The following is a 19,702-nucleotide window of genomic DNA, read 5'->3' on the forward strand; positions in this document are numbered from 1 at the left end:
ATGTTGCAAAAACAAATAAGTCTGTTCTGTTAGTTTGATGTTTATTGATCAGGTAATGTTCCTTTTTGTGGCAGTATATTTGCTGAAAAGATAACTATTACTTAGAGTTACACAGTTTCTAATTGCATCTGTTTATGAATACAGCATAATGTTTCTGATTAGTTGCTTCTCTGTTAGTAATTTCTTAAAATGGAATTACTGATTCTGAAAATTAATTTGCTACTACAATTAATACTACTTTCCTTGTATATGTTTGCTTCTGGGTCTTTGAATTATATTTATTCATTGTATGTTCATACATACACATGTGGCACATATTTGGAGGTCAGTGAACAATGTTCAGGAAGCCTTGTCTTCCAGGGATAAAACTTAGTGCATCAAGCTTGGTAGCAAGTGCTTTACCCACTGAGCCATCTGATCTGTGCCCCCCCCCCCCCCAAACTATCTGATTTTTGTTCTGAATGGTCATTTGCCCAGTTGTCAACTTTTTGTATTGTTTTATTGTTGTATATTAGTCTCATTATATGTGGAAGTATTAAAATAGCTATTCCTTTACAGTATATTATTTAACTGTCTCATGTTTCAGTCGGGTTGTTGTTGCTATTACACATTATGTTTTGGGGGAGGGTGATGTAAAAGCACCTCACCTATCCAGTAGTCAGTACTGGTCCTCATGCTACAAGAATTTTCTTTGACAAGAATCTCTTTGGTTTCTGTTTAGCATATTTTAGTTGGGATACAGTTACTGGCCTAAGCAGTCTTACTAACTTACATTTTCTTTAATAGTGCACTAGTAAAATTGATGAATAAATCAATAGAAGGGACAGCAGATGATGAAGAGGAGGGTGTAAGTCCAGATGCAGCCATTCGCTCAGGACTTGAACTTCTTAAGGTATTTTTTAAAAACAATTTTGCCTTCATTTATTTCTAAAGATACGTGATACATAAAGTTGCCAAGTATGGTGGCACCAAGGCGACACGGAGAAACCTTATCTTGAAACGAACAAAAAAAAACTGATAAAGGCAGTCTTTTCATGGTGTGCATAAACAGGTTTGTTTTACTTTAGATTAGCCAAAAGATTAAAATTTTCTGCTAGGAATTACTTTTTTTTTTCTTTTAAACAGAGTCTCATTCTATAGCCCACACTGCGATGAACACACCCATCCAATCTTCTGCCTCTCAGCTTGCCAAGCACTGTGATTACAGATATCAGATACCATGCTTGGCTAGAGATCAGATTTTATAAAGATTAAATTTTGTATCATAATGTAATCATTTTATATTATGCAGTAGGATTTTTAAAAAAAATTTATTCTGATCACCTTTTATATAATGCTATACTTATGACTATGTATACTAAATAATCCAGTCTTTTTTTTTTTTTTTTCTTGGCTTCTCAAGACAGGGTTTCTCTTGTAATCCTGGCTGTCCTGGACTCACTTTGTAGACCAGGCTGTCCTGGAACTCTGGGAGAGGTCTGCCTACTTCTTCCTAACCGAGTGCTGGGATTATAGGAGTGCATCACTACACCCAGTCAGTTTTATCTTTTAAAGAAACTGTATCTGAGGCAGTTGACTGACAGCTGGAGTTGTTACATAACATCATCTGTCTGACCGGGACACTTTAAAGCTATTTATGATCTTAATAAGTGCAGAATAATTCAAATTACCTATAAATAAGAGCCAGGTGTGAGTCAAGATAGAGGGGTCACTTTCAGGAAGGGGGAAAGTAACAACTCTCATTGAATTGAGTGAAAAGGAGAAACTGAGGCAAAAATACATTGAAATTACAGCAAGACAAACTGAAGAAGAGACAAACCTAGTGCTAGAGAGAATGTTGGAGGTGCCAGGGCCCTCGAAAGGCAAGCAGGTGTTCAACCTCTGGGCAACATAGCCAGCCCAGAGGTAAATAATTCTAATCTACTGCTTTTTGTTCACTTACAAAAAGAAAGGTTTTGCATTTATTCATATGAGTGCTTTGCCTGCATGTCTGTCTGCATCGCACACATGTCTGCCTCCTGAAGGTGTGGTGAGTCGTTGTGTGGGTGCTGGGAATCAAACCTGGGTCCTTTGCAAGAACAAGTGCTCTCAGCCGCTGAGCCATCTCTCCAGCGTTTTGGTTCATTTTAAAATCAGGTTCTCCAGATGTTTTGTAAATAAAGAAACCTCACTGAACACATTTCTGTCAATGTATGTAATGTTTACTTTTTCAGAGCATGAGGATGGGGGCTGGAGAGATACCTTAGTGGTCAAGAGCACTGTCTTGCTCTTCCAAAAGACTCGGGTTCAGTTCCCAGCACCCACATGGCCGCTCACAGTTGTCTGTAACTCCAGTTCCAAGGGATCTGGCACCAATGCACAAAAAATAAAGTTTAATAAATTATTTTAAAGAGAGAGAAAGATCGCCGGGCGGTGGTGGCGCACGCCTTTAATCCCAGCACTCGGGAGGCAGAGGCAGGCGGATCGCTGTGAGTTTGAGGCCAGCTTGGTCTACAAAGGGAGTCCAGGACAGCCAAGGCTACACAGAGAGACCCTGTCTCAAAAAAACAAAAACAAAAAAGAGAGAGAAAGATTATGAAGATGGGCTACTCAATTTCCTACCTCTTCCCTTGGCGCGTATACCTGAGGGAGGCTAGTCTCGTCGTTCTCACATGTGAAGATGGATTTGTAGCCATTTCTTACATAAGCGGGTGTGACTTCCTTCATGGTAGACTGGGTAGGGTTCATGCCCAAACAGATAAGCTAACAATTGTATGTTCATCATCCATAACTCACAGTGGTTTCATTGTTGATGGTTGTGATCGATGAACTTTCTGTGATGATTTCACTTGACATTTCTACACAGACTATCATTTTCACAGCCTAAGCTGTGAAAGTTGAATCAATAAACTTTTGGATAAAATCCTCATACCTGAATACATACATAAATTGAGAGTACTCATTGCAATTGTAATATCACTCTCCTTAAGAAATCAGCCATTTCAGTTGGCAAAGACCTTGTGTTGCAAATGTGAGATTCCCCATTACCCCAGTAAAAATACCTGCCTTGGTGGCATACTAGTACCTCCAGCACCAGGGAGGAAAAACAGGAGGATCCCAGAGGCTCCCTGTCTCAGCAGTGAGCCCCAAGGCAACGAAGAAGCTGCATTGCTGTGCTCCCTGAGGCGACACCCAGAGTCGCGCTTGGTCCTTCCTGGGCACGAGAGCACACGCATACCTACACGCACATCAGCATACACTGACTTTTTTTATTTTTGGTTATTTTTTTTTTTAAAGAGGATGCTGGAGAGATAGTTTAGTAGTTAAGAGTGCTGGTTACCTCCCGAGAGGACCCAGGTTCAATTCCCAACATCCACATGGCAGCTTACCAACTGTCTGTGACTTCGCTCCAGAGGATCCTGCACAGACATACATGTAGACAACACCAGTGCACATGAAATTAAAATTAAATAAGTAGTTTTTAAAAAGACAATCTTTATTCTAAGTAGTAGTATAAACTGTGATGAGATAATTAGGGCAGAGGTGACATATCAGCTATCTTGAGGAAGTGACTGGAAGCCACCACACAGCAGTCCTATTAATGTCTCATGAGTAAAAGTAACCGCAATGGTGGCTAAAATATGTAATCTGTATTCCATGTGGAATATCCAGCATATGCCCGCCAGAACGTAACATTTATTGAAAGAAACTCCCTTCTACTAGATGGAGCTGTTGTCTGCCCTCCTAAAGGTGTGTCTGTTCCTCCAGGTTCTGTCTTTCACACATCCTACCTCGTTCCACTCTGCAGAGACCTATGAGTCCTTGTTACAGTGCCTGAGGATGGAGGACGACAAGGTAGCTGAGGCTGCAATACAGATCTTTAGAAACACAGGCCACAAGATAGAAACGGACCTTCCCCAGATACGATCGTGAGTATATTTTTTTTTTTACATGGTAAACACAAAAGTTTCTGTGTGTGAGAGTGGAAGAGTCATGATTTCTCTTTAATGGAAGACGATGGGAGCAGAAAGCAAACGTCTGCTTTCGTGCCACTTCCATGCCTCCCTTAGTCTCCCGTCTACTGCCCACCCTCTCACAAGTGGGACAAATGCAGACGATCAAGCTGCAACTGTGTATAAAAGGAAAATACTTCAAAGTTTTGGTAATCAAAAGTTATCACAAAATTTATATATCTTTCTAATTTATGTATTTTTTTCTCTTTCAAATTGATGATAAATTCAGTAGCTTTCACCTTCCTGTCCCAACGAAGAAAAATAGGACACGTAAATAGTGTCCATCGTAAAGTATTTATTGCTTTGTAACTGATAATGGTTACAGCAGTCATAAGAATAAAGTACATTTTATAGTTTGTTTGACATCTCTGGATTGCACTTGTGGTTGTGGTGGGAGACGTGCAAGAACACATTGAGATCGTCCATTGCCATCAGTGTCTGTTGTTTGTCCAAATAGTTGATGGTAAATCCAGTACAAGGAAGGTTTGTCTCATACTGAGATGATAACAGGACAAATGTACTTCTGAAGATTCTACTAAGTTTAAATTATCTGGTACAAAAGGATTACCCAGTCAGTCTGTGTCTTCAAAGAGTTTGTGGTTTAAAAATTACATTGCTTATATAGCTGTACATACAATCATAAAGCTCATCAGGGCCAGGCTGGGCGGCACATGTTGCAAATCCAGGCATAAAGACTTCGTCTGTCTTTTGAGGGCCTTTTTGTGTAGCCTTGGCTGTCCTGGAACTCACTGTGTAGAACAGGCTGGCCTCCAGCTCAGAAGTCTGCCTGCCGAGAGTGGAGAGTAAAGGCGTGCGCGCCACCACTGCTCAGCTCTCAAAAAAATTTCTGCAGGGGTAGGGGGGAAGGTTATATAAAGATAGAGCTCAGTGGGAGAGTACTTACATGGCACACCGGATACCCTGGTTCAAAGCCTTGTGTGCAGAAAAGGAAAAAAGATCATTAACACAATAGGATAAAGTTTATGAGATTTTCTTCCAAAATTATAATATTTATACATTTTAAGGCAAGAGTCCTATTTTTAAAAGAATGCTGTATCAAAAGAAGCACTAGAAAAAAGACAAGGTTAACTTCAGCATCAAAGAGGAAAGTTGTTCTTTAGAAGAGTGGCGGCTGAAAGAAATATCACAGAAAAGCAAAAACACACCGAAGACCTCAGTAATCACCCTAAGGATGCCTTTGGATTATAGCACTCTAGAGAAAAAAAAAGAAAAACAAAGAGAAAGGTTACCTTATTTTTGTACCATTTGGGGCTTGCTTTAAATAATATTACATATACATACGGCTTGATCAAAACTATCTTTTGAGACTGGAGGATGGCTCCGTAGCTAAGAGTGCACATGCTCTGCTTTTGCTGAAACCCTAGTTGGTTTCCAGCACTCGTAATACTGTCAGTCGAGCTCCAGGGGATCTGACACCTGGCTTCACAGGCACCTGCACTCAAGTGTACGTGCCATGTACAGGCATATAAATATAAATACATTTTAATATAGTTATGATTAATGTATCCATGTAGTCTGAATTTTTTCTTTTTCAGTTGGTTATAAATTCAGTAGCTCTCACCTTGCTGTCCCAACAAAGAAAATAGGGGCAATTAAATTGTGTTAATCATAAAATATTTGCTGGTTGCTTGGTAATAAATAATGACAACAACAATCATGAGCATAAAGTACATTTAAGTGTATTTTCTTTAGTCATTCACCAGTATTAGTAGTAGCGAGTTTATGAACAAATGACCAAACAGTGCTCAGATATGGGAATCTCTGTGCCATAGTTTAGATCTCACTAGAGGTAGACCTGAGACATTCATCAATATATCATAATTATACTGATTAGCATGTTACAGGCATTTTTGGCTTTGGATATAGTGTATGGCTTGTGGTCTCCAATATTACTCATTTATTTTTTTGTTTTTGTTTTTGTTTTCTAATTGTTTTATTGTAGGCCTTTGATTACATCAACTTTGTAGCTTATAAAATAGTACCCTTTTAAAATTGTATTGAAGGTATAACATACTTGCTATAGAGTTATTTTGTTGTATAGATTTCATCTGATTATAACAATTTATGTTTACCATGAAAACTAAAAACTGGAGCTTGGTATGTGGCTCCATGGTAGTGTTTATTTAATATACATAAGGCTGCAAGTCCACAGCACTTTCTAGGGGCACATGTAACACCCCAGCATTTGCAGTTGGGAGTACATGTTTTGAACCTAGGAAAACAAAAGGGAGAGCGTTGTTATTAATGTTTTAAATTTTTTTTTATGAATACTCTTCCTTTCTATATGTGCATATTTTATAGGTTCGTATGAATATATTTCTTTCATATACTTGTTTTGTCATATGGTCAGCAGTTATTCCTTTGTTATATTTGTTTTCATATTGTTCTATAGAAATAATTTTACTCTATCTTCCATGTGATTAAATGCATTGATACATATATGTGTGTGTGTATATATATATATATATCCTCAAAATCCGTCTTCATGTTTTTTTATCTGTGTAAACATTGGCAGTTTCAGTAGATTCTTATGTTTTTAGCTTTCTTTGCTGTGTTGTAATACTTTTCAGGTGTTAATATTCATTAGTTGAATTAGTCCATGTTAGAAATAACCTCAAATGGTAGCTATACTTGTATTGAGTGATTATTAGAAAACTTTGGTTTTATTTTACCAAATGGTATGCATCTATATCTGTGTGTACTCACTTTCTCTGATACATTTCAGCTGTTTAGTAAAACTTAGTCTTTTGCTACTCCCCCCCCGCCCTTCTCTACTTTAGAATAACAGAAGGGAGTGGCTAGTTTGTTATTTTTCTATACCAAAGAATTGGCTTTAAAATGAAAATTGTTTGCTATTTTATGTTTTGGTTTACACTTTGAGACCGATAGGGAACTTTAAATCTTTTAATCAGTCAAATACTGTGTAACAAAGCCTTCTCTGCTGGCACGTACCTAATGATGTAGGAGAATGAAGAATAAGAAGCTTAGGGATTTGCATATTTCAGAAAAATACAACTGTATTATTATTTTTTGCAGAACCTTAATTCCCATTTTACATCAGAAAGCAAAGAGGGGTACTCCACACCAAGCAAAACAGGCTGTGCACTGTATCCATGCCATCTTCTCAAATAAGGAAGTCCAGCTCGCACAGATTTTTGAGGTATGCATAGTACACAGAATGTTTCCATTGGTTTGTGTCAGTCTGTGATTTGGCAAAGCTGGAGTCCAGGTTTTTAAGGCTGTTTATATGTGTCCTTACATTAAAGTGTAACTCCACTCTGCACTTGTCTGCTCAGCTGTTAGTCCAGGTTCACACAGTGCACCCTGGTGGCCGCTCTCCTTACCTTGCGTCTTGTCTGCTCTGGCTCCTCCCCCTCCCGCCACGCCCAACAGGAATCCGCCCATCAGTTCTCTGTGTAGGACTCTTGCACAGACTCCACTTCTTGTTTGTTTGTTTGTTTGTTTTGCTTTTCAAGACAACCTGTTTCTGATCACAGAGACCTGCAGTCTCTGCCTCCCCAGTGCTGGCATTACAGGCGTGCGCCACCTGCCTGCTTCAGACTCTTATTCTTGAATGGCATTCCTATTGTTATAAATTTTAGATGATACTATGCCACAGACTCTTTCATTTTTATAATTCTAGGTTGTTTAAACTGTCTTAGCGTAAAAAAGAAAAAATCTAACAACATGACAAATTAGATGAAGACACATGGAAAATAAGTGCAGTTTGCTAAAAGGGAGATGTCTTTATTTCTATTTCTTTTTCTTGGGCTTTCCTTTTTTCTATATTTTTTCTGTTTTATTGTGTTACTTATTATCTTAGCACTGTCATTACACATCATGTCCAAAGCAACTTGCAAATGAAAGCAGTTGGTTGCGGACTTGCTCTCAACGCAGAGGTAATGGTGGGGAGCATGGCAGTTGGAAGACAGAAGTAGCTGAAAACTCACATCTGTTCCACAGTGAGCAGAGAGAAGGACACACTGGGCCTGGCCTGTGCTCATTCCCAGCGACTTAGTCTCTTCTAAGCAGCTCCAGTAACTGGGGGCGCTGGCCAGTGACTTAGCCTCTTATAAACAGCGCCGTCCGAACATGTGACCCTATGGAGGCCATTATTATTTGAATCACCACAGTTATATTTTAGTAGGTGAAATAACCAACTATCTAAGATGATTAAATTAAATTTGATCATATCAGTATAACAGGTTGACTTGGACATGGTAAAATTAGGAGAACTGTAGAATATGTAACGGCAATAATAACACCAATGGGTAATTTTTTTGTTGTATTTTCTTAGCCTCTCAGTAGGAGTCTGAATGCTGATGTACCAGAACAACTTATAACTCCATTAGTCTCACTGGGCCACATTTCCATGTTAGCACCAGATCAGTTTGCTTCCCCAATGAAGTCTGTAGTGGCAAACTTTATTGTTAAAGATCTTCTGATGAATGACAGGGTAAGTTTCTAACTTAATTGAATTTCGAGTCTTGAGTTTAAGACTGTCTCTATCTTTGATGACAAAGAAACATCTCTTTTTCAATATCTAGGGTGTGTGTGTGTGTGTGTGTGTGTGTGTGTGTGTGTGTGTGTGTGTGTGTTGCTTCGTGTTAGGTCTGAGGTGACTGATGTACCTAATATGATCTAACTTAGTCACTATGTAGAAGTTTTTAAATACCACACTATAGCTTATTGATAAAATAACTGTTTGTTACTTTAAAATTATTTTTTAAAGATTTCTTTTTATGTGTATGGGTATTTTGCCTGCATGTATGTCTGTATCATGTGTATACAATGCCTATAGAGGCTAGAAAAAGCGCAAATGCTGACCATAGCACCTAGGTTGTCTGTAAGAGCAGCAATTGTTCTTACGCACTGAACCATCTTTGTAGCACCTACAGTGTATTTTTAAAAGGACCTAACAATCCAGAAATTAGGGAGTGTGCATTACAGTCTGCTAACGCGGCTTAGAGGGCGTCTGATGGAGTCAGCTGTCTCCTTCTACCTGGTACGCAGCGTACTCAGGTTTCCTTAATGTAGCCCCTCAGAGCCCACATGCCGACTCTGTGAATGTGTTCTAGGTATCCTACTGTCTAATACTTGTTTTTTTATAATCTAGCTTGTTTTACTTGGCAATGTTTCTAAGATTCTTTTTATTGTGTTATTGATAAAAATCTTTTATTTTCTTTTCCTGCTGAAAAATAACCACTTTGTATACTTCACACTTTGTTAATTAACAGTTTGGATTGTTTCTACCTCTTAGCAATTGTAATTAATGCTACTATGTACTACACATAAGATTTCTGAGTAACATGATTATCATTGAACATTTTTAGATACCACCAAACTGGTTACCATAGTATCTATTCCTTATTAACCAACCAAATCTGAAGGTTCCAATTTCTCCAATCTTTATGAGGAATAATGTAAAATGGTATTTTATTATGTGTATGGTTTCCTTTTTAAAAAAGAAATGGTATTTAGAATCATTTCTATGTTCTTGTTTTCTTTGTGTCTCTTGGAAAGTGGTGTGTTCAGATCCTTTAAGTACTTTTGTTTGTTGTTATTGAGGTGTACTATGTGGTGGTTTGGAGATTGGTCTTGTACAGCCAAGTTGGGCTCCAGCGCTGTGTGTAACAAAGGCTGGCCTTGGGACCCTGTATCTCTGCCTCCTTCCCACATTCTGGAATTAGAGGCACTTGCCGCTGTACCAGCAGAGAGTATTTAGACATTCTGGGTACTGAGCACTGATTTAGTGTTTGCTGAGTGTGCTGTCCTCTAGGGCTTCTTGTGTTAGCTTAGCGTCACCTCCTCTTTAAGTTGTGTCTGTAAGGTGCTATAATGTTCTAGCGTCACTCGGTCACAGTCTGTTGGCTCCCACTCTTCTCAGCACCATTTGTTTAAAATACTATTTTTTCCCAGAACATATTTGTACCCTTGTCAAAATGAATTAACCTGTAAATGGAAAAGCTTTTTTTTTGTGTGTGTGTGTGTGTTTTTAAACAAAAAGGGGTTTTCCCCCCCTTTAACCCATTGTTCTGTATCTCGAGTCTTGCTCCATGGTCTTGTTTGCTATAGGTTTATAGTGTGTTTTGAGGTTGGAAAGTGTGACTCCTCCAAATTTGTTTTCCATTTCTAAGTTCTTTTACCTAACTATTTTCACATTGTATATTACTCAGGATGAAGAACTAAATCTTTTCAATTGTCTGTAGTCAACAGGTGAGAAGAATGGAAAACTGTGGTCTCCAGATGAGGAAGTTTCTCCTGAAGTTCTAGCTAAGGTAAATGTGGATGGGTCTCAATAACCTGGCTTACCCCACCCCACCCCTTTTTGTTTATTCCAGACAGGGTTTCTCTGTGTAGCCCTGGCTGTCCTGGACTCTCTTTGTAGACCAGGCTGACCTTGAACTCACAGCGCGACCTGCCTGCCTCTGCCTCCTGAGTGCTGCCATCGTGCCTGGATATCTAGGGCTTTTTAATTTAGTAGTAAGCGTTCTCTGGTGCGCTGCTTTATTTATTCATTATTTACTTATCACGTATGTATGTAGTATGTGGACTCGTGTGTGCATACATGTACATGCATCCGTGTGTACAAGTGAGTGCAGGCCCCCTCAAGGTCAGAGGTAGTCAGGTCCCCCTAAAGTCAAAGGTACCCAAGGTTGTGAGTTATCTTTCATGGGTGGAAACAAACTTGGGTCCTTTGAAGAGCAATAGTGCTCAGAACTACTGAGCTCTTTCTCTAGCCTCAAGGCACTTTACTTTAAAATTCATTATAAATTAATACTTCTCTAAGGAGCTGTGGTTGCCATTGCTTTGTTTTGTTTGGGGTTTGAATTGCTGCTGGGGATGTAGCCAGCAAAAGAGCTCTTTTAGTCATATATTTTTGTCTGATTGTTGATATATAAATATACGAAACAATACTTAGATCTTTAGCTAGCTCTTCAGATAATAATAGTAACAGTCGTTCAGATAAGTAAGACCACAAATAAGCCAGGCACAGGCCTGCAATCCCAGCACTCAGGAGGCAGAGGCTGGTGAGTCTCTGTGAGTTGAGGCCACCCTGGTTTACAAAGAGAGTTCCAGAACAGCCAAGGCTGTCTTGGAAAAACAAAAATATATAAATAGACCACAAATATTGTTATAAACTCCAACATTTTCATCAAGATGTTTAAGATGAACCAGACTTGATTTAGTCAATGGTTTTCTGATACTACAGCACTATGAAATTCACTAAATAATAGTTTTTAACCAGCATAGTGGCTATTTTTACATTTTTAAAGATTTTAAATCTATACTTATTGTACTTTTTGTGGAGTTATATTATAATATAATTAGATCAAGATAAGTTAGCATATTATCATTTCTTTGTATTGAGAATGTCTTTAGTCCTCTCTACTAGCTACCTTAAAATGTCCAATTAATCATTGTTAAGCATTAATTATTAAATTGTGACTATATTTAAAGTTAATACTTTGGCCAATCTGGTGGCACATGTCTTTAATCCCAGCCCTTTGGAGGCACAGGCAGGTGGATCTCTTGAGTTCTAGGCCAGCCTGGCCTACATAGTGAGTTTCAGAAAAGCCAAGGCTTTGTGGAGAGTTACTGTCTTTAAAAAAAAACACACACAAACAATTAAATAATGTCACTACGTGTGTACAGGTACATTGTTGTGCCAGTTACCGTCCATTTCTCCCTCCTCCCACCTGCCTAATCTCTAGTTACCACTGTTTTAAATACTTTTTTATTTTAACACTGTTTAAATACTGTTTTAAAAAATCCTCGAACTGAGAGAAATCCACCTGCCTCTGCCTCCCAAGTTATGGGATTAAAGGCATGCACCACCACTCCCTAGCTTAAGGTGTATTTTATTAAGTAATTAAAGAAAAAAAATTAAATAGTGTCAAAACCTAGGGAGCCAGACTTGAAGGAGTATCTGTCACAGTGATGTGTCATTTGCCTTTTCTGCTGGAAATCGGAACGTGCAGAGCTGTGCGAAAGCCGCGTCGTGCAGACTGAGCAGGGCAGTATGCTTACTCCTCTCCTCCTACTGCCTTGGGTAATAAATGCCCACTGATGACGATAAGTGGTGTCATTAATCAGGTTCAGATTAATCTTCCCGTTAATTGGAATTTTAAGTTGCTTTCTTTTTTAGCATGTTAATATTTTATAGGTACAGGCAATTAAACTTCTGGTAAGGTGGCTGTTGGGTATGAAAAACAACCAGTCTAAGTCTGCCAACTCAACTCTTCGGTTATTATCAGCGATGCTGGTTAGTGAGGGTGACCTGACAGAGCAAAAGAGGATCAGGTGAGCTTTCTTTCTGGTTTCCTTTTCCCCTAGTTTGAGTAAGAGTTTCTCTCCCTGACTAATACTGAGTACTGTAACCACACTGTGAGCTTTGGGTTTATCTTCGGGATACATTGAAGAATGTTAGAATGTTTTCATCTTCACCTTCTCCTAACAGTTGTTTAGTTCTAACCAGCTTAGTGTCATGTTACACAGCTCAAGTGTGATGTTACACCATCACATTTGGTGGATAATTGAACAATTACTTGTTGAGTTTCTACTTTGTAACACTATGAGAAGTGTAGCAAAAACAGATAACCCTGTAATATGATTGAACAAATGGAATGACTTTACAATGATAGGTCAAGGGGGGGGGCGGGGAGTAGAAGCCTGACAATCTCAAGAAAAGAACAAAAAAGTGGATAAGTTAATTTCCACTTTCTTTTTTACTTACTTACTCAGTGTATATGGATACTTTGTCTACATTACATCTACACATCAGAAAACTGCATCAGACAGATGTGAGCTGTCATGTGGGTGCTGGGAATTGATCTCAGGACCTTCGGAAGAGCAGTCAGTGCTCTTAACCACTGAGCCATCTCTCCAGCCCCCAATTCCCCGCCCCCCTTTTTGTTTGTTTGTTTTTCAATTTCTACTTTCAATTTAGTGAAATTACTGACTTTTTGTTACTTATATGAAATTGCCAATTTCCTTATTTCTTTCAAATATTTGCCATCAAGAGCACCAGCAGTGATAACTCAAGATTTCTACTTAAATTTGTGTAAGGGACATAATTTCTATTTTTTCCACGCATTCAATATTTATTGAGCACTTTTAGATACTAGGTATTGCTGTGCTATGTTAAAAATATTTCTTCCAGAAAATAGAAGATGTGCTTTAAGAGAGTTATAGGCAATTATAGTTCATTATGGGTAATGCTTTCATAAAATGAAGTGGTACGGAAAAGACAAATAAAACCTAACTTTTTTTTTATGGTGGGTAAGCTAATGGGAGTTTTATATCAACAGAGTGGTTAGAGATGGGTTGGCAATAACGAAATCTTTATATTTAGGATACCTTTACAGTGTATTGAAGCGCCTTCTAGTGAGGTCTTACAGTTCAGTGATACCTGAATCCACAATACACACAATACACACAATCCACAATACAATTGGACGCTAAATGTTACCAATTGACCTGGGAAAATAAATGTTTAAGTATTTGTAGTTCTAAATTAATTCATCTAAACTAATTAATGTGATCTAAATTCAAGGAATAATTTTCCTCAATCAAATTGAAAAAAAAAAACTAATTCTTCCTCCCTGGGAATTAAAAATAATTCTTTTCTTATTCTCCTTGTGAGTTGGTGATATCTTCGTAGAAGGACTGTGAAACTTTTTTTCTTTCGGTTTGGTTTTTCAAGACAGGGTTTCTCCGTGTAGCCTTGCCTGTCCTGGACTCACTTTGTAGACCAGGCTGGCCTCCAACTCACAGCGATCCTCCTGCCTCTGCCTCCTGAGTGCTGGGATTAAAGGCGTGCGCCATCACCGCCCAGCAGACTGTGAGACATTTTATATCTGCCCTTTTAAATATGTTCTTATACTGATATATAAACATTCGTGAAACATGATAAAATAATCAACGCAAAATATACATATAACTGCATTCTAATCTCTGTATCCTTTTACTCTGTAATTGTTTCACTGACATCTATAAAATGTGTGGGATTCACATAGTTTTAATAGTGTATAAATGTATGTGACTTAGCAAATATATTTGAAATGATACTCGTTTGGTTTGTTTAAATCAAAATTTCACAATGACCATGTATCCTTAACATATGGGGTACAGACTGTAATGAAAGTGGCTTTTCTTAGCGTTATAAATAGTTTGATTGGTTGCTGAACAGCTGGAGGCAGAGCCTGGCTGGAAGCCATAGTGACTTCAGTGACACAGTGACATCGTGAAGCCTTTTCTCTCCACTAAGCTCATAAACACAAAGTAGCTGCCTTTCTTTGCACATGTGGTTACATACTACCAATCTCACACTCAAAAAGCAATCAATCTTATATGTAATAATGGTTATAGGAAATGTTTATTTCTTTTTGTTTATTTATAGTAAATCTGATATGTCTCGCTTGCGATTAGCTGCTGGTAGTGCCATAATGAAGCTTGCTCAGGAACCTTGTTACCATGAAATTATTACCCCAGAACAGTTTCAGCTCTGTGCACTTGTTATTAACGTAAGTGGAAAACTTATTTCAAATCTTTGTCTTCAGTTTGAATGCAGTTACTTTTCTCTGAGTACAGATGCATTTCATATATGGATATATACACAGAAGAGATTGTTGTTTTCATTGCTACAATATAACCATATTTTAATTCTTTAACAAAGAGAAAATGCTTTAAAGTGCTGGTGTGCATGTGTATGTAAGTGATTCCTCACCTCGTATATCTCTGTTTTGTGCTGATACAGGATGAGTGCTACCAAGTAAGGCAGATATTTGCCCAGAAGCTTCATAAGGCACTTGTGAAGTTGTTGCTCCCGTTGGAGTATATGGCCATCTTTGCATTGTGTGCCAAAGATCCTGTGAAGGAGCGGAGGGCACACGCACGCCAGTGTCTGCTCAAGAACATCAGCATACGCAGGGAGTACATTAAACAGAGCCCCACAGCTACTGGTATGTACCTGATGGTTCACAGTGTGCGCCAGAGAGGGACACCTGCCTTTCCACTAGTAAATGGCTGACTCTATAGTGTGGGCATTATAGACGTAGTATGTGTAGGAACTGAAATCTTATGTTAGAATCATTTACTTGGTTTAAAATTGTCCTGAGTAAATGTGATTTTTTATGCAATCATCAGTGTAGGTCAATTCGTACACATTACGCAGGTGTCGGAGTATGTATTTTTTCCTAACTTCTCCAGTCCTCTGCTGTCTAGTATGTTTACCCCTTGGCTTTGAAGTAAAGGTATTATAGCGTCATCTGGACACTCGTTCCCTTCACTTGTAGATAGCTGAGAGGAATATAGCAACAAGTGGTCAGAGATCAAACACAGACGGCAAATATAAAAACTACTCTGCTAACTGTGATGTTTCCCTGTTAGAGAAATTATTATCATTGCTGCCTGAGTGTGTGGTGCCATACATGATTCACCTGCTTGCCCACGATCCGGATTTTACAAGATCACAAGATGTTGATCAACTTCGTGATATTAAAGAGTAAGTCATATATTTCAGGAATTCTACAAATTGTGATCGTTCTTAACTTTTGTTTTTTAAAGTTAAAACTTCCTAATTTTTTATTCCTCGTACCACTACCACAGTTTACAGGGCAGTGTACAACAGCTAAACTACCTCAGAGGTGTAAACTTAAGTGCACTACACTGCGTTCATCCACAGCTGCACTTGTTGCAAACTGCGCCTATGACGTCCTGAACAAGGAGGGTTTCCTGTTGAAGCTGCAGGAACTTTTCTGACTATGGATCATTGTTCCTTCTGGGGCAGATCTTTACAGCTCCACTAATGCACTTGGGACGACTGTGTCAAAGCAACCGCAGCTTTCCTGACAACTCCTCACTCTCTCTCGTGCTAAGAACTGTAGCCTTTTCTGCTGCTTTTTTCTAAAACCTTCTGCTACCGTATCCACCACTCCACCACCAGATCCATAGCCACCGCCATAGGGACTGCCCGAGCTTCTTCCACCAAAGTCATTGTGGTTCTACTACCACCAAAATTTCCTCCTTCATTGTACCCACCATAGCCTCCTCCTCTTCCTCCTCCTCCTCCATACCCAGCACCGTGCTTTCCATGTCCTGGCCTCCACCATTGCCTCCCAGTCCATTATACCCACCATTACCTCTGCGTAGCTGCCTCTGCTGCCACCACCTCCACCAAAGGTTTCACCACGACCAAAGTTACCTCCACTACCTCCAAAGTTTCCGCCATGACCCATAAAGTTGCCAGATCCACCTCCACGACCTCTCTGTGATCAAACAGACTGCATCTCTTGTTTAGAAAGAGTCCTGCTCACTTCACAATTATGCCCATTAATAGTGTGGTATTTCTGAACAGCAGTTCTATCAACTGTGCAATGATTGCTGCTTTGATTGTCCATGGTCCAATAGTCATCGCGACTTGACAGCCAGAGTTAACTAAGAAGATGCTTCTACTTTTCATGTGAAGTGTTAAGCTTGTAGCGCTGCCTGGGCTCAAACCAGCCATGCAGTGAGGATGACCTTGAACTTTCCCCTCAGGAGCAAACCACCACGCCTGAGAAGAAGCTCTTTGCTACGTGCCCAGCCCCTCACATGATGTTATCAAATTAATTCTACCCCTTCCATGGAGCAGAGCAGACATTCTTAACTGTCAGTCATTCTGAGAATGTAACAACAACAACAAAGACCCATCCCCATATTTTTTCAGTTTCCCCAAGTGACGCTCATGTTTAGTGTGATTTGGGGTTCACTGCTCGTGGAAACTCAATGTACATGTCCCATTCATTCAGTTTGTGTATTGAGTATGCTGTGACAAGAGGAAACACAAACACAGTTTGGGGTTTCGTTGTTGTTGTTGTTTTTCTTCTTTGGTTTGGTTTTTTGAAACAGGGTTTCTCTCTATAGCCCTGGCTGTGCTGGACTCTCACTTTGTAGACCAGGCTGGCCTCGAACTCACAGAGATCCACCTGCTTTCTGCCTTCCAAGTGCTGGGATTAAAAGCATGCACCACCTCCTCCCAGCTACAAACATGATTTTATACATATACTTAGCTCTATGGCTAATGATCACACATAGCAGTCTCATAATACATGAGAGTTGACACGTCTCATCACAGTTTATATAACAGTAACAAACCTCTGCACAGCTTGCAGGGTGTGCAGATAGATTTTTTTTTTCAGCTCCGGTGTGGACTGAAACACACCACAGTCTGTTGAGACCCTCTGTGGTGTTTATGCACCTCTTGAAACTCGCAGAGTAAGCAGTTTTATTTTAAATGTCTTGTGACTTAGTTTTCCTCTTGAGCCAGACATGGTGCTTACACCTGTAACCCCAACAGTCACCACTCAGAGAGCAGAGACTGAAAAGATGAATTCTAAGCTAAATAAGCTTGGGTGGCAGGAAAAAGAAAATCCACTTGAATTGATGTCATTAATAAAATGTGTTACTATTTTTTTTTATATTATGCAAACTTTTAAATAAGTGCTTAATCCATTAAGCAAAAAATTATTTTTATTCTCCTTAATACATTTTCCACTTAGGTGCCTGTGGTTTATGCTTGAAGTTCTAATGACAAAGAATGAGAACAACAGCCATGCTTTCATGAAGAAGATGGCGGAGAGCATCAAGCTGACCAGAGACGCCCAGTCTCCAGACGAGTCCAAGACCAATGAGGTAGCTGGACGCCTGCTACGCGCCACGTTAAATCACAGTGCTTTCTGAGACATAGTCATAGTTGCTGCAAATGTGTTCAGTTTTTCTTTTTTAACTGTATTTGAGTGGTTTGCATGTATTACTGTGTACCAAGTGTGCGCCTGATGCCTGTTCAGAGGGGTCAGAGGAAGGCTCAGATCCCCTGGGACTGAAGCTCCAGAAGGCTCTCAGTCACCATGTGGGTAGTGGTAGCCAAAGTCATGCTATCTCCTAAAGCAACAAGTGCTGTTTTGTTGTTGTTTTTGTTTTGTTTTTGAGACAGGGTTTCTCTGTGTATCTTTGGCTATCCTGGACTTTGTAGTCAAGGCTGGCCTGGAACTCACAGAGATTCTCCTTCCTCTGCCTCCCAGAGTACTGGGATTACAGGCGTGCACCACTGTGCCCGGCTTGCTGTTAATTCTTAAGCCTTCTTTCTAGGCCTGATTGTCTTTTTTAATGCCTGTACTCACAAAGATTATTTTTCCTGGAAACTTTTAATGTTCTAAAAAGGTGTTAGCACCTGGACCGGAAGATACCAGCTGATTGAAACCTTACAGCATCCTGTGGTAGCAAGAGAAAATGTATACATCTCTATGGTCTGAACTCTCTTTTCTGGAAGTCTAAAGAATACTGAATAGAAATGGGAGCTGCTGAAGGAACAAGTGGCCACGTGTTTTTTTCAATTTGAATTTATATATCTTATAGGAATGTACTTATAATTATTATGCAGTTGTGGAAATTATAGTTTTTCTTATTCTCTAGAAACTTTATACAGTTTGCGATGTGGCTCTATGTGTCATCAATAGTAAGAGTGCTCTGTGCAATGCAGACTCACCAAAGGACCCAGTTCTTCCAATGAAGTTCTTTACACAGCCTGAAAAGGTGAGTCTCCTCACTTAACATCAGTGACAAGATAGGTTTAAGGGTAGGGTTTTTAAAAAAACAAAAACAAAAACAAAAGCCTCTAGGGCCAGGCACTATGGCACACTCCTTTAATCCCAGCACTTGGGAAGCAGAGGCAAGTGTATCACTGTGAGTTCAAGGCCAGCCTGGTCTACAAAGCAGTTCAGGACAGCCAAGGCTACACAGAGAAACCCTGTCTCCCTTCTCCCCACCCCATACCTCAAAACACCTCTAGGCCTTTAATCCAGAGGCAGGTGGATCTCTATGTAAGTTCAAGGCCAGGCTAGTTACAAAGCAAGTCCAAGACAGCCAGGACTACAAGAGAAGCCCTGTGGGGGTGTGCAGGGGTGGGCAAGCCTCTGACCTCACGAGGAAGGGAAGGCTGCCATGCTTCTCTAGATAAGCTTCTGTTATTGCTCCTGTGTTCATTCTGGGTGTGAAAAGAAACCTTCGTATCTTTAAAATTATTTTACCCTTCTTTATTAAAATGCTGTGTGTTCTGGGAATTACACCGAGGACCTTGTACATGCTAGGCAAGAAGCTCTATAATGAGCTCTTCTTTTGAACTGAAGCAAGGTCTATGCAGGCTGGACAGTGTCAGCCAGGTGAGCACTGTTGGAATGAAAACGCCCTGAAGGCCGAGGAAGGACAACTGCACCTACACAGGACACAAAATGCTGCTTAGTGGGCAGCTGGAGTCAGGGCGCTCTCCTTCCATCCGTGGGTTAGGAGTCAACTCAGGTTGGAGGCCTCTAACAAGCAACCTCACCCGCTGAGCCGTCTTGCCCGCCCAGTGTTTCTGTTCTCATATGTCGCTCTCTTTTTCAAACATAGTGCTTTGGTCTGGTAATGCCAAACACTAGAACACCAGGCTCTTGTGGAAATTGTAATATTTCTTGATAAGTGAAGCATTTTGGTATCTATCATTTGTAACATTTATCTTTAGCTACCTTAAAAGTTTTTTTTTTTGTAAAAGCAATTACATAGCTGAGTTGGGCATGGCGGCAAACAGTTCTAGTCCTAGCTAGAACCAAGCACAGAAAAACAAAGAACACAGCCTAACTCTCGTCATAGGCACATTTAAGCCACACTCA

General features: G+C 39.7%; 1 protein-coding gene across 3 annotated transcripts in view; it reads left to right on the top strand.

Annotated features, from left to right (window-relative positions):
* PDS5A (PDS5 cohesin associated factor A) overlaps positions 1-19,702 on the top strand; it is a 95,995-nt gene that overhangs the window by 63,009 nt on the left and 13,284 nt on the right. For all 3 annotated transcript variants that reach the window (XM_084797585.1, XM_084797586.1, XM_084797587.1), the window contains exons 18-28: positions 787-892; positions 3,748-3,908; positions 7,050-7,173; positions 8,311-8,469; positions 10,223-10,291; positions 12,181-12,317; positions 14,416-14,539; positions 14,773-14,977; positions 15,405-15,519; positions 17,555-17,687; positions 18,468-18,587. In XM_084797585.1, the coding sequence (XP_084653711.1) occupies positions 787-892; positions 3,748-3,908; positions 7,050-7,173; positions 8,311-8,469; positions 10,223-10,291; positions 12,181-12,317; positions 14,416-14,539; positions 14,773-14,977; positions 15,405-15,519; positions 17,555-17,687; positions 18,468-18,587 (1,453 nt within the window). The remainder of the gene's footprint in view (positions 1-786; positions 893-3,747; positions 3,909-7,049; positions 7,174-8,310; positions 8,470-10,222; positions 10,292-12,180; positions 12,318-14,415; positions 14,540-14,772; positions 14,978-15,404; positions 15,520-17,554; positions 17,688-18,467; positions 18,588-19,702) is intronic.

The sequence above is a fragment of the Acomys minous genome (assembly GCF_964271855.1).
Source record: "Acomys minous genome assembly, chromosome: 10".
Classification (NCBI taxonomy): Eukaryota; Metazoa; Chordata; class Mammalia; order Rodentia; family Muridae; genus Acomys; species Acomys minous.